This window comes from Aspergillus piperis (assembly GCF_003184755.1).
Source record: "Aspergillus piperis CBS 112811 unplaced genomic scaffold BO85scaffold_6, whole genome shotgun sequence".
Classification (NCBI taxonomy): domain Eukaryota; kingdom Fungi; phylum Ascomycota; class Eurotiomycetes; order Eurotiales; family Aspergillaceae; genus Aspergillus; species Aspergillus piperis.
Window position 1 is genome coordinate 1,187,939 of NW_020291596.1, and position 13,752 is coordinate 1,201,690.

The 13,752-nt window shown below is 50.5% G+C and overlaps 4 protein-coding genes across 4 annotated transcripts; 1 reads left to right on the top strand and 3 right to left on the bottom strand.

The window, feature by feature from the left end:
• Nucleotides 1-7,694: 7,694 nt before the first annotated feature.
• Nucleotides 7,695-8,863, bottom strand: BO85DRAFT_369216 (putative C6 finger domain protein; the record flags this gene model as incomplete). The annotated part of the gene is made up of 3 exons (XM_025655909.1): nucleotides 7,695-8,340; nucleotides 8,408-8,741; nucleotides 8,797-8,863. 3 exons carry the CDS (start codon nucleotides 8,861-8,863, stop codon nucleotides 7,695-7,697), a joined length of 1,047 nt encoding a protein of 348 aa, XP_025517165.1.
• Nucleotides 8,864-10,096: 1,233 nt separating this feature from the next.
• On the top strand, nucleotides 10,097-10,592 carry BO85DRAFT_448210 (uncharacterized protein). The gene has a single exon (XM_025659882.1). The coding sequence runs from the start codon at nucleotides 10,199-10,201 to the stop codon at nucleotides 10,574-10,576; it is 378 nt and encodes a 125-aa protein (XP_025517166.1). The 5' UTR covers nucleotides 10,097-10,198; the 3' UTR covers nucleotides 10,577-10,592.
• A 750-nt stretch (nucleotides 10,593-11,342) lies between these two features.
• BO85DRAFT_266732 (uncharacterized protein) lies at nucleotides 11,343-11,768 on the bottom strand. Its single transcript, XM_025655057.1, has one exon. It carries the CDS (start codon nucleotides 11,666-11,668, stop codon nucleotides 11,435-11,437), a length of 234 nt encoding a protein of 77 aa, XP_025517167.1. The 5' UTR covers nucleotides 11,669-11,768; the 3' UTR covers nucleotides 11,343-11,434.
• Nucleotides 11,769-12,614: 846 nt separating this feature from the next.
• BO85DRAFT_511920 (uncharacterized protein) lies at nucleotides 12,615-13,644 on the bottom strand (the record flags this gene model as incomplete). Its single annotated transcript, XM_025664626.1, has 3 exons — nucleotides 12,615-13,189; nucleotides 13,433-13,500; nucleotides 13,624-13,644. The coding sequence occupies 3 exons, from the start codon at nucleotides 13,642-13,644 to the stop codon at nucleotides 12,757-12,759; spliced, it is 522 nt and encodes a 173-aa protein (XP_025517168.1). The 3' UTR covers nucleotides 12,615-12,756.
• Nucleotides 13,645-13,752: the final 108 nt, after the last annotated feature.

A 13,752-nucleotide genomic window follows, 5' to 3' on the forward strand; every position in this document is an offset into this window, starting at 1 on the left:
CACGTCAATTCAATGTCCTGGAAGCAGTAACAACAAGCCGGGAGTAACAATGGTATACAGGATATATTATATACAATCCCCATTTATGACCTCCAACCACCTCCAACTCATTGCCCCTCCTTTTTCCCCTGCTGCTTGTTGGGAATACGTTGTTTCCTTCCTACTATAGTACTAAGTAAGTATCCTTACTAGCTGCGTCTCTGCAGCTTGGTTCCATACCCATGTAATACCGTGACGGGCGGCCTGGCCAGTGACGCGGGTCGGGATGGGTTTTTGGCGTTTCTCGAAGCACTAAAGCTGCAGTAGCGCCGTCCGTTTAGATTAACCCATCCATGCTTCTCTTCTCGCATAGTACTAGTCGCCTCTCGAGACTTGCTCTCTCCTCCCTGATCATCCGTCTCGGAAACGATGGTGTGTTTGTTGGTCTAGTATAGTATGTCTGGCTGTCAGTCAGTCTACCTGACACGCACGACGGGTCGAGATCATCACGACACAGTCAACTAACTACTCTGTAGCTTGCTTTTCTCACCCCAAGACCCAAGACCCAAGACACGCACCATGACTAGTTAGACTCCCTATCCAGCAGAGGGATGCGACTAAAAAGATGGATGCAGCAGACCGATCCGGATCCTGATTCGGAGCCAGGAATTGGCCTGAATTCCCCCACCAATCATCGCCCGCCAAGCGACCGTAAGGGCCGACCGTCGCTGGCTTGTCGCAGTCATGCCCAGCCTATGGTAAAACAATCCGAGTCCTGAAAACCCCGACATAACTTACTTCCCAGTTGTGCTAGTCGGCTGCTGCTGCTACTGCTGCTCAATCTGATGTATACGAATTGTCTGTTCCAGGTGTCCGGGCCAGCGAGCTCCGCGACCCTCCTCAGAGATTAGGTTTCCTGTGCTACTCACTACTCAGTAGTACCGTAGATACCTCCCGTAGTCCTCCTCGCCACAACCATCGACTCACCTCGGACACATCGCGCGAGCCAGTTCTGTTGGCTTCATACAAATCATCAATGTAATCAAGTATACTTCTACCGACTGATGGGCCTGGATGGACTGGGATTGTGATCAGCCGATGCTTCGCTTGACTAAAAAGCTTACCCCCCTATCGTCGGCCGAAATCCCATATAAAGCTGTTGTTATCGCTTGGGATAATGCGATCTGAGCGCACGATAGTCGCTCCCCTAGTCACTACCTTAACCCTGACCTTGTTGGAATCAAATCTATTAAGCCTGGACTGTGCGCTTGCATGCATGATCCATCTTTGGTCTGTCCCATCGGCCCGATGGTTAAATGACCGTGTCCACTTGGACGCTCCTGCAGGACAACATACCGTGCACCCTTCCTCTCTGGAATTCCTGACACGTGCGTAGCTGACCGGCGACCCCTTCTACACTTAGCAACGGGTCAGGGCCTGCTCCGCTCATCGGACCTCTTCTCCGGACGTAGGAGGAACAAGGACGACAGGCCAGCCACCACCACTGAGCGAGCGCATCGTCCCGATGTCCTCGACGCTGGCACTAGCGGCGGGGCGGGACCTGTCCACCATCGGGCTGTCCGCCTGGCCGGACGACCCCCGAGCCCTCGAGTGATCCAGTTCTCTCTCCGTCGCGTGGATGGAGACACACTTATGGGCCACCGTCCATGCTGCTAGCCTGCGACACGAGACCGTCCGATTTAAGGTTGCTGTCCTCTTGCGGACACGGTGGACTCGAGCAGCCGTGTTGGCCAGCCCTCTGGAGGCAGGTTTCCGGGGAGGCCAGCCCGCGGACAAGGCGTCGTCGGACCAACTCTCCACCCTCATCTCGCAAGATGGAGAATTGGCCGCAGGCAGCAGAAGACGGCCTAGGGGAAAACCCGAAGCAGGTACGAGACCGACCCTCGTAGGTTGGCAACCTTCCTCATCGTCAGGCTGTCTGGTTGGAGTCTACTTACTACGGGATGCTCACCGGAGCTGGCTTTCCCTATCTTACCCGATCCGCGTATGACCCGGTAATCAGCTGCGGTATTGACAGTTTGGTCAGAGGCGTTTCAAGCGCGTAACAAGCATCGACTAAACCACCGCCTAGTAAGCATAGGCAGTACATTAGCAGGGCTAGCCACTGCTGCTACGAGTAATCCCTACAGCCTCATAGCTGCCTTTGTTCCACTCCCAGGTGCAGAGATATTAATCAGGGAGAAATCCACGATTCATCTTGATGCATGTGGATCCACCCATGGTTGCGGGGTCCCTTTGTTGCTCTGATTCAACCAGAGGATGAAGCTCTCCATCTCCTCCCCAGTTGTGCCTGCCCGCCCGACATGCTTCCTCTGAGTTGGGCCAGATCACTCGTTGGCCAGAACTATCCGATCCTGCAGCTGCAGTGCATAATGATGCAGTAGTCGGTTCACAGCCTCGTCCTGGCGCGTCGTCGTATTAACCGGCTTTAGCCCAGGGCCCTGGTCAACGGTAATCATGACGGTAGTGTTCATCTGGCTCTTCTTCGGTACTAATCCCTATTTACTGCAACACTGGTGCGGGCGCCGCCCCGGGCAAAAGCACGGTGCAAGAGGCGTTTCCTAGTACTTTTAGAAACCCCTGCAAGTGGCGAGTCATAATAAGCAGTTAACAAATAACACGGCTGATGATCGAGGCGTATGAGATATTGCCAAGCCCAGACAAGGTTGTCCAGGGAAGCCGTTAGCCATCATCGTTGGCCGGAAAGAGTGGGTGTCCTGCCGGATGGATCATGGTATTGAGAAAAGGGCAACCGAGCACAGGACAGTCGCTTGGCCACTGCATACCTGCACAGGCAGTAGATAGTGACCACAGTAAGCTACCCCTTCCGTACGCGCCAGCATGAGTCGTTGATTGCTTCTGTACTGGTTCTCAAGCACGTTTCGGCCCCACGGGAGGAACAACCGCGAGGTCCACCGCACTAGTGCTCCATAATCACGGTCTCCCACGCTACCCACGATGTCCTGGAGATAACAGTCGCAGATAAGCAGATAAGCATGTAATGGACCTTGGTCATCGCGGCCAATGGCCGTCCGTCAATCGGGGTCAGTTCGAAGCGATGGAGTACTTTCAAGATGCATGCCACGATTGCCGCTCCCAGTCGCCTGGCTCCAAAAGGACGACCAAGCTTGGGTTAAGACCGACAAAAACATTTGGTCAACAAAAGGATAAAACCCGAAGCAAGCACAAGGTCAGCCAGCATGTGAAAGGGGAATATCAAGCGCAGCCAGTCATTGGTTTTGGGGGGTATATTGGGGCCGTGGCAAAAGCAATAGAGTTCGACGGGAATAGACAGGAGCCTTGGGAGGAAGGCAAAGCGGGCGAGTGGCGCCGTGCACGGATCCGGCTGACTCACCCGCCCGGCCTTAACTCCGTTGGCCGGAAAATGCCCATCGATCGACAGTATCCCAGCCTGTCTACCTCATGGTCCACGGACATGCCCAATAAGGCCCGTTCCAACTCATTCCTATATTCTGTAATCATCATCAATAGTGTTGATAATTCGCATCTCCAGAACTCCCGAGCCAGCGCCACGCAAACCTTGAATAAGACGAAGTATGACTATCCCTTTTGGTCCGGATGCAGCGACCAACTTCCGGCGGGACGCTCGAACAAAAAATCGGTCTTATGAAGCACAGATGCGTGCCTGAGCTAACCGGCCCAAGTAAGTACACCGTCGCTATTAGTGTCTGGGATAGCTGTACTTTGTAGTTTCCCTCTGGCGTGCGGCAAATCGAGCTTCCGGCCTACCATAGTCGAACCTGTTCTAGGGCCCCTCAACAATATCATTAGAATGTTAGTTTCAAGGGGTCGGCGTGAAAAATCCCGTATAGCACCAGAAGGTTGTTCTCTTCGCATCATGCAATATCATAATCAGGCAACGTCACCGGCCGACTGGACCAGCATACCGCGTCGCCGGGGACGATCTGAGACGTCATCACTAGGCGGAACGCACCCGGAAGACATCCGCCCCATATTCCGTGTCGACTATTGGGGTAGCCTTCACCCCATATTCCAGCCTCGGCAGATTTCCCATTTTCGTCTCCCACTCTGTCCCCAGTCTGTGGAAGGTTCAATAAGTCCTTCCTGTTTTGTCCAAATGTGGATCGAGGCGTCATGCGCCGCTGTCAGGCAGCATCAATCGGAAGACAGATAATAGTCATCAGAAATGCACCGGAGATGTCAATCATGAGCATAAAAGATTACATCCGACCAAAGTTGATAGCGAAAACATTCGTCTTCCGGCATATTCCTACCCCCCCACGCTAGGATCGGTTCGATTTTCTCGCGGCTGGCGCGGGTGTGCCGGAAATTCAGACAATGCAATACAGCCTGAACCCCTGCAATGAGCTTTTCCCGCATCAAGTGTGCAGGAACTGTGGAATTAAGACGTGCCAGCATGCCCATGGAGGGTCGTCGTATGCTGAGAGGGAATGCCTGATGAGGCCTGACTGGTGCGGTCGAGAGAGTTTTGCGAAGATCAAATGCGACCGTGAAAGGAGGGTTGACTAGCAATGCAAGAAGGGAATGACTGCGCCGTCAAAGAGTGTCTGCATGTGCCAGTATCATGTCCCCTAGTTGCGAGTAAGTGTGTACATATACAAGAGATGCTAGCATGAACCGATGGGTCGGGACGGGGAGGGCGTGGAGATAGTTTGGGGGTAGAATGGGGCACTAGAGTCAGCGTTAAAACTGGGCTTTACCCACAGTACACACACGGCTTCTCTTATATACCAATGGTTTGAGAGCATCGTGAGAAAATAAAAGAGCTCAAATACTAGCCTTGTCTGCCATGTGCGACGAAAAGGGGGAGAAAATGCCAGAGGAACAAGGAGGAACTGAAAAGCCAGCAGTTGCTGTCGACCACTTTGACTTCCAGTGTTTATATATGATCCACAAAACTCCAGGAAAAGGCCTTCAGCGCCCAAAGGGGTTGACTGGCTTCTACTAACCGCATACAGCACCCCACAGGAGCGCGATAAGGCATCACAGGTGAATGGCGGTCAACCAGGTTCTCACTTGTCAGTCCCTGTCGCTGGGCGAAGAGATCAGAAGTCTCAGCCCAATGGGAGCAGCACCGGATTTTGTACTGGAGGAGCGCCCTCGGTCAGAACAGGGGCCCTCGCCGAGCATCGACCAGGAGTCGCGATAATCATATTGATAACTATGCATGTTGTCGCCATCGAGACGCCCGGACAGCCTGGAGATAAGAGCCAGAAAAGCACAGACACGTCACGCCGTGGATGCTGAACCTGGTACCTTGAGCCTGCAATCATCATCAAAGCGGCAATCAGATTGCAGCATGACAGCTGTTATCAGCCCAGCTAATGCTGGCTATCAGGGCCGTTGATGATATTAATAAAGTGAGGCTGTTGCTCTCCGCATTATCGGACCCCAGACCGAACGATCGGTGGCGCGCACACACACACACACACACACACCCCCCCAATACCCACACTTCCACTCACACACAACACGCACCGATCACTTGTGAAAGGCCAGTGACTCATACCCGGTATGCTCAAGTTCCGCAGAAGGCCACAGAGCAAAGCCCATAGGAGTGTGAGCAGCGACACAGCATTCTTCAACATGGTTCCGCTCCGGACACTATGTCCTCTGACGAAATTTCGATCCCCGACCGAGCTTATCAGAGGATCGTTATCACCTCGGAGCAAATATACTTTCTCCTGGTCTGCTCCGGTTTCATCCCGCCAGGTGTATCCGACAGTATGATAAGCAGTACTGCAGGATGCCCCTATCATTGGCAGTTCCGTCTGTGAAGGCGTTTATCAGTCAACCAAGCCCGAAAATCCGTTTGGTCCGGGGTTGTCATTCGGATGAACAATGGACGGCAAGCTATTGCTTAGGTGGCCTGTCTGTTCTTCTGATCGCCGTTGCAGCTAGCAAGGGTTGGGGAATCTCCCAATCACATCGTCAGTGTTTTACGGTGTTATCGACATGGTGCGGGAAAAGCAAACATACAAAAAGCAATTTGCCTGTGACGTATCTTCATGGGTAACATCAGCAGGATAGCAGACAACATGTAGTTCGGAATTGTGCTGTGAGGGTGAAGATGGTGTAGTAAAGAGTAAACTGGAGTGAGAGTTGACAACTGTAGTAGTAACTCTCTTCTACAATAGGGCTCCTCGTGACCACCCTGTGCCTGCCTAATCGGGATGCGTCCAGATCGCGTCACACCGATGATGTCATTTCTGGTCTGGCTGGCGTCTTGAAGGATATGTTGTGATGGTAATAAGCGGAAATACTTCACGTAGTAGGCAATAGACTGCTGGGATGTTTGGGGTGTCAGTCGCACAAATCAATGCGGTGGCTACTGCGCGTCGACAAATGGGTCCATCTACAAAATGGAATCTAGACCTGGGTGTATATCACACACATGTGCCGGAACCTAGCTGTGATGTGTTGTACTGCGGAGGTCTCGAGCCGCTTGTCCTCGTATCAAGTGTTTCCAGAAGAGATTCTTGTATATAAAGCTTCTGATGTGAAAGGACTGGCTGCAGAATATATGCAATGATGGTACGTGAGAAGGTGATATGTGGAGAGATTACACGTTGAGATGATTCTAGAGCTAAAGGTGACTAATTGATCCTTAGATGCAGCGGATATTGCTGTTGTTGGCACTAACCATTGCGTTCTGGCTCCATTCTAGTTCCTCTCAGCGACTGCTGGCTAGTATTATGCATCTCCTACCGGTGTGACTGAGCAGAAAAAACATTATTTATCTGAGTGCAGCTACATCAAGGAGCCTAATGAAATGATATAAGAGCCACTCAAATGGGTACGGCATATTACAATTGCCATAATAAGCCTAGGGAAGAGGCATACGCTATACCATATGCGCCATCGACCAAAGGGATTCTGATTTACGCATGAAAGGAGTAGGGGCAAAACCGAAAGACCGTGTGGGATCTGCAGTGTACTAAGAGGCAGTTGTGTGCCGTTTTCTATTCATAATGATAGGGTACTAGAGGTAGAGGGTGGCTTATAGGGGAGTCTATGTCAATAAGAAAGCAACAAGCAAAAGCATAAACATGGCCACTTTCCTTCTATCCGTCTGTCTGCCCTTTTCAATCGACTCGCCGACAACGGACGGGACTAGGTGCATGGACAGGGGACTAAAGCAAAGCAAAACGAAATCATAAGAGTCGGGTCGGTCCAGACTAGTCTTCGATCGAGGGCTGCATGACAGCGCCAGGATCAGCATATGAGACTGGACTAGGCCGGTAACGCCACTCAAAACCAATGATCAGACACCTGTCCCGCTGGTGGCTGAATGCGTAGCTCATGAACCCCACCGTGGATATCCAAAGCTAATGTGAACAGTAGATAAAAAAAAACAAAAGCAAATTCGATGAAATGAAAAACCGGAGAGCAACGAAGAGAGTCTAGAAGAACTTGCTCCCTGAGCCGCACATGTAAATAGACGATGCCTCAATCAAGAGGAAAGGGGTCTCATGGAACAAAGAAGAGTAAAATACCGCCCAAGATCCTCTGCGCCCGCTAATGACCAGCCGGTAAAAGTAAAGGTGCATGCATGGGATGGAATGATATGGGAAAGAAGTGAGATAAAGAAATGGATGCAATACGTCGCACGGGGTATTTAAATAGCGAATCCGATGATGCTTTTTGTTTTCCTTCTGAAGCGCTTGTCATCTCCGCTCTTCTCGAGCTCGTTATTGCGGGGATTGGCCTGGACCGGGGTGGCCCATTGGTGGCGGGCTGCCAAACCCTGCTTGCTGGGCGGCTGCATCGTTCGTGTACATCGGATACTGGACCACACTCATGGGGGACATGCTGTTCACATCCTGCCAGGTGTTGAATCCCATAGCGGCCGGCTGGCCTGGGTATGAGACGGACACCGACTGTAGATCCGCTGCAGGAGGACTCTGGGGGTTTATTGGAGTTCCGGGGAAAGACTGGGCCGGGCTGGTCATCCTTCTCTTGAGATCTGCCGGCGACGGCTGCACGAATTGACCTTGGTTCGGATACGGAATTGCCATGTCTGCGGGTTGTGCCGAGAATGTCATCGCACGTGTTGGCGGTACTTGCCAGACCGTCCCATCAGGCTGCATGGCATACGTGGGTGTCTGTGCCAGGCCTTGCGACTGCGACGGAACCGTGGGCGTTCCTGGCAGGGGCGAAGTGGTTGGCATCGGTGCCATGGGATTGGGCGTCGCACCCCAAACGTTCGTAGACATGTTCATCATCGCTTTGCCCGCGGGCATAGCCGCTAACATTTGAGGGTCTGTGATGGTCGTATACTCGTCCCACGGAACCCCGGTTTCCATTGGAGGGGGACCTACAAATTCCGCACCGACGCTGCGATCTGTTTCAGGCAATGGTCAACACACTTCACTCCAACATTCCTCCTGCTGGGTAGGGCCACAAACCTGGAGTAAATGGTGCCATCGGGTTGCTCGGGAAGGTCGCGGTATTGAAGGCGCCCACATCCGGATTCGAACCCAACGGCATGGGCTGATAAGTAAAGAAAGGCTCCGCTTGCTCTACCCCAGTCACATTCGGGGGTGACGAAGAAGCGGTCGAGGGGTCCGTCGAAGCGGTTTCTAAACGAGAACTGGGACGTGACTTCTTCTCGATCGGGGGCTGCTGGTCGACAGGGAAGAACTGGCATTCCTTCCGGAGGCGTATACAATTCTCGCATCGCCCTTGAGCATCATCTGGTGCGACAAGACATCGGATCTTTCGCCGCCGGCAGTGTACTGTCGCATAAGAAATGAGTATTCTAACGGAGACTACGGAGTACCGAGAGCTTACCACATGCGACAGAGGTGCGATGATATCCAAGCTTGTTGCGCTTTTTATCCGCAGTGGAAGATTCCATGACTGTGCCTTCTGATCTTGTTATCGGAGTGTTATCCTCGACAACCGCGGGCATAGCCCTATATATGATGCGATGAAAAACCGAAGACTGTATGCTTAGAGCACATTAATCGCACAGAGAAAGAGGAAGGGCAAGCTGATCGTCTCGAACCGCCCAAGTGCGCAGCGAAAATTAGATATTTCGAATAAAGTTGAGAGATTGAGATGATGCAATATGCCGCGCTAGACAGTGAAAAGTGTCGAGTAGAAAAAATATGTCACCAAGTCAGAAGCGCAAATAATTATAGCGATGACTATCGGGATATGTTGTTATGAGGTATTCTTCGTTCCAACGGTGCGCCTCCGCACTCGTTCCTTAGCGGGCAGGGTACTGTGAATAGCCACCACCTAGACTCGGATCTTGTCGATGGGTTTGGGCAGACCGAGTCGCAAGCACCGGTAAATGGCTGGACGTATATTATTTGGCTCGTCGCGTCGCTGCTAATCGTGGAGCGGGGCTTCAGGAGGGAGAAGCAATGTCCGAGAATATCGCAGGGTTCAATTTCTCCAAGCAGGATGATTTGTTGATAGCGGGTAATGGTGCACCGGCCTGCAAATTAAGGATCATTAATTATTTAGTAGGGAGCCAGCAATCTGAATGCAGGTAATAAGAACAACAAGGATGCGAAAATAAGCGGGGAAACGTCGGATAGATAGGTAAATGCGAAAGAAGAAGACTGGACAGGACGTCGGACGATTGAAGGAAAGGCAAGCAGCGAGAAAAGGAAGGTGAAAGGTTGGTGGAAGAGGGACGATAGTTCAAGTTGAGTGGAAAGACGGTGGTAGTAGTAGTAGTGGTGGTGGTGGTAGTGTAGTGGTGGTCAAGTCGCAAAGGAAGCCAGTAGTAGTACTTGGTAGTAAGAGGAAAGGAAATACCGAGGACCTACTTCCGTCGTAGTAGTGGGTGCCCACTGCAGTAGTGGAATTGGTTGCTCGGGATCTAGGATCTCGGGACTTTGTGCGCGGTGGGATTTAGATTTTAACCCGGAGCGAAATAATATTATTCTTGGGCTCCCGTTGGGAGGAAGTAAGTATGATGTATGAATTGTCTGTACAGCCAAGCTGGGAGCTTTTTTTTCTTTTTTAGGGGACCGTGAAGGAACTGCAAAGAAAGGGGCTGTGGAAGCCAAATTAGGTGGAGGGTAGAGGTAGAGAGAGAAAAAAAAAAAAAAAAAAAAGGTAAAATAGTAAATAGGGAAAAATAAAAAAATAAACAAAAAATAAGACCAAGTGAGATGGAGAGGAAAAACAAGTTAAGGATAAACGGTAAATTAAATGGGTAAAATAAAAAAAATAAATGTGTGCGCAAAAGAGAGAGAGGGAGAGGGAGAAAGAAGACAGAGGGAGGAATAAAATAAAAATAAAAAGACTACTGGGACGATTCAAGCACAATGGAGTTGAAATTCCATGGGGGTTATACCATGGGGGGGAAGCTAAGGAAGGAAAAGGAAGGCAGAAAGTAAGTCGCAAAGTGGATAATGGAGAATTAGCAGAAAGGAGTAAAGGGACAGAGACAAAAGAGCGAGAGAGAGAACAGGAACAGGAACAGGGACAGGCACAGGAACCAGACAAGGCCCAGTGTCAAGAGTCAGTGGTTAAACTGTATGGGGAGAGAGGTATGAGACAAAGTGCTGATGATGCCGGCGATGACGAAGAGCCAGATCAAGCAATCTAATATGCGTGGATTATTCGGAACCATTATTACCAAATCTTTCCTTAAAGGAAAGAAGAAATCGTGTGTCTCCTCCCCCCCCATTCCCCCCCAGTATTAAGGTACTGTCAGTGCTGAAGAATCAGGTCGGAGAACTAGCTCGCCTCAGGTGGGCAAGCCTTTACTAACCCAAGCTGAAACGCCAGGCTAGGTATGGAGACTACTCTTTATTATTATTATTTCTTTTTCTTGGAAATTTAATAATTTTTTTTTTACCCCATTTCCTTTCTCTGGTTTACTATTAATATGCCCGAGGATGATACCATGGCGAAGAAAAGGCTGTACCTTTAGGTGACTATGGAGGAGTATTTAGTTAATGAATGTTAGTAGGCTTTGCGTCGGACTGCCCGACTGGCGGACTTGACCACTAGTCCAACTATTTACTTCAGCTACTCGTTGGTAACTTCGACGTACCTGCCTAGCTGAATACTGATTTGCCCGATGTTATGTGAGATCCCTCCATACTACTACGATTAGTCGTTGGGAGTTGGTTGGGAGGCATTCCCAAACAGCAGTCCTGACAGCCTGAAGGTCTTCAGGCGCAGGGACAAGATGAATGACTGTCCAATTGAAACATCTCATCAAACCTACCAAGGCAGGCAGAGATTGACGAGTGTCTGAAAAGGGTGATGGCGGCATTCGAGAATATTAGCAGGGATCATTGCCGTCACATGGAATGTGGCTGTGTGGGATCTTAAGGTTGTCGAGTCGAGTCGAGGCGAGCCAGAAGAGGAAAAGAGGAAAGGAAGGACGGAGACCATGGGAAAGGCTGGGCTGGACTGTATCCATCCAGTTCCTGGCATCAGAATGTGGGATTGGTGATTATTTTCTTTTTCCTTTGGACTGATGGAGATGCAAGTTGCAGCCCTTTATCCCAAAGGACCAGAACATATGGTTGGTACCTTTGAGAGGGGAAACGAAGTACCTTGGGTTGGAGGTTGTCAAAAAGCCGGCAATAGAAAATACCCCAATCATTATCATACCATCCGGAGCATGCGTGTGCATCGTGCATGGGGACCTACCTAGTACTCTGTAGTAAGTAGGTACTCCATCCATTACTTTGCCTCTCAGATAGGCGTGCGTCGGTCGGTCGGTGCGGACAGAGGAAAAAGATACCCCTGATCCCTCGCACCGCCCCGGCTGGTTCCTCCCAACTTCTCCCACCCTCGTCGTCCGTGGTCCCAAGAGGTCTGTGACAGACGCCTGTAACCAGACTTCGCCCAAGACAAGACTAGACTAGACTCGTCTAGTCTACTTCACTTCAACTTCACGTACAAAGTAGTAGGAGGAGTGGGGGGTGGGGTTCCCATGGAGGTATGCGTTCTTCCCTCCCTCATTGGGCTTAGCAGAGGGGAGTGAGAGAGAGGGGGAAAGAGACAGGCTGATAGCTGAGACCTGTCAATCATTTGAAGAACTGGGGAATCTGGATCCCGGCTCTCATCCACTCAGCATCTGAAGAGCGTGGTTTTAAATTTAACTCCTCGTTGGGGCCAGGGTGACGGCCGCGATCGATTGGGCGGCCGCATGGGTCTGGCCGGAGACTGCAGCCAACCAGCGGCGCCCCAGCGCGAGGGACTTTCCCCTCTGGGCGAAGACGAAGGATTTCGTCCGGTCGCAAGATCGCCCAAAGCAGACTAGTGGCGAGGTGAAACAGAGACTCGAAGTTTGCTGAGCTTCGAGAAGCCCTGGAGTCGTCATCCTCGCCAAGCGGTCACGCTGTTGATTGGTGAGCCGCCGCAGGGCATGGGGCAGGGGCCTAATCATCGTCATCCTGACTTGCACATTCCAGCAATCCCACTGGTGTTTCCACAGATGAGTTAATGAGGATGGACATGGGGCTTCATTTTATTTTTTATTTTCATTTTTTTCGGTTTCTCTTTTGATTATTTTTTATTTCATTTTGATAAAAAAAAATTTTTTTTTTCTTCTTTCTCTTTTTCTCTCTTTACTTTCCCCCTCTCTCACCCTCTGATTTCGCTCGAACTGGATTCCACTGAACTAGGTGATATTCAGCAAATGCTCTGTTTCTCGCCTAACTCTGGAATGGTTCCTACTGCTACGGACACGCAACCAGAGACAATTCTAGTAGAATAGAGCAGCGGCGCGCCCGCGTCAGTCAGCCAGTCGGCCATAGCGGCTATCTCTCAGCCCATCCACACCCACACCTTGCTGTGTACAGCCCAAGCCCAGCCCACATCCACGTCCATGCTGACTTCGTACCTGCATGTACCCTGGAAATATACTCCGCCATAAGAGGCAGAGAGAGCGAGACTGGATCTGTCAGAAATCAGGTGGGCCTCTTCCAAGCCAAGGTTTGATTTAAGGATCACATCTGCAATCCTAGTGTAGCCAGTGGGCTTGCCTGGCCGAGTGTAGTGGTTTTGCTCAGTAAGGGATTGCGTTTGCAGTCGATCGCAGTAGTAGAAAGGAAACAGACTCCAATGGGAATTGTCAAGGTCGCATTCGGAGGTACTTCCAGAATCGTATGATGACAAGAAATCACCGCCACTGCCACTACTGTTGCTGCTGCTGCTGCTGTTGCTGCTGATTGATGATGGCATGAGTGCTTTTACTAGTCTAGGCGAAAAGTCCACTTGTCCAGTTCGACATGGATGGGGACACTCACTCTACCTGGATCAGGCATATGTGTTAAGATTAAAGTAATGGGCTTGAAAGATTTTCCTTCTCTTAGGGAACAGGAGGGATGCGCGACTTTTGTTTATCTATTGTTTGAATTAATTTATATATATTTACATAGATTTATTTAATATATATATACAATCAAAGTATGGAATGGTGACATGCATGTAAACTACGCACTTAGCCAGCATTATAGCACCCATGCCAAACCCAAGCAGATTGCTTGGCCTTTCAGGGTCCTCTTGGGCCTCCAATTTATTATTAGTAGCGCTTTCGTTAGCCATGGATGGATAAATTCGGCTCCGAACTTAGTTCCTTTCCCTTCCCAGGATAAAATCAAAGACACAACTCGGATGGTTTCCTCCACTTACCGTGTGCACTTTCTGGGCCATTACGTACCTGCGTAACTCCAAAAGGAACTTGGTGTATCCGCTGGACCCTTCAATTGATTAACTGACGGACAATGGCACGCTGTCCTTTTCTGGTTCGTAATTTCACAG

Excerpts from the sequence above, each read along its gene's own strand:
- BO85DRAFT_448210 (XM_025659882.1), top strand. The coding sequence starts at position 10,199 with ATGTGTGCGCAAAAGAGAGAGAGGGAGAGGGAGAAAGAAGACAGAGGG.
- BO85DRAFT_266732 (XM_025655057.1), bottom strand. The coding sequence starts at position 11,668 with ATGGATGGAGTACCTACTTACTACAGAGTACTAGGTAGGTCCCCATGC.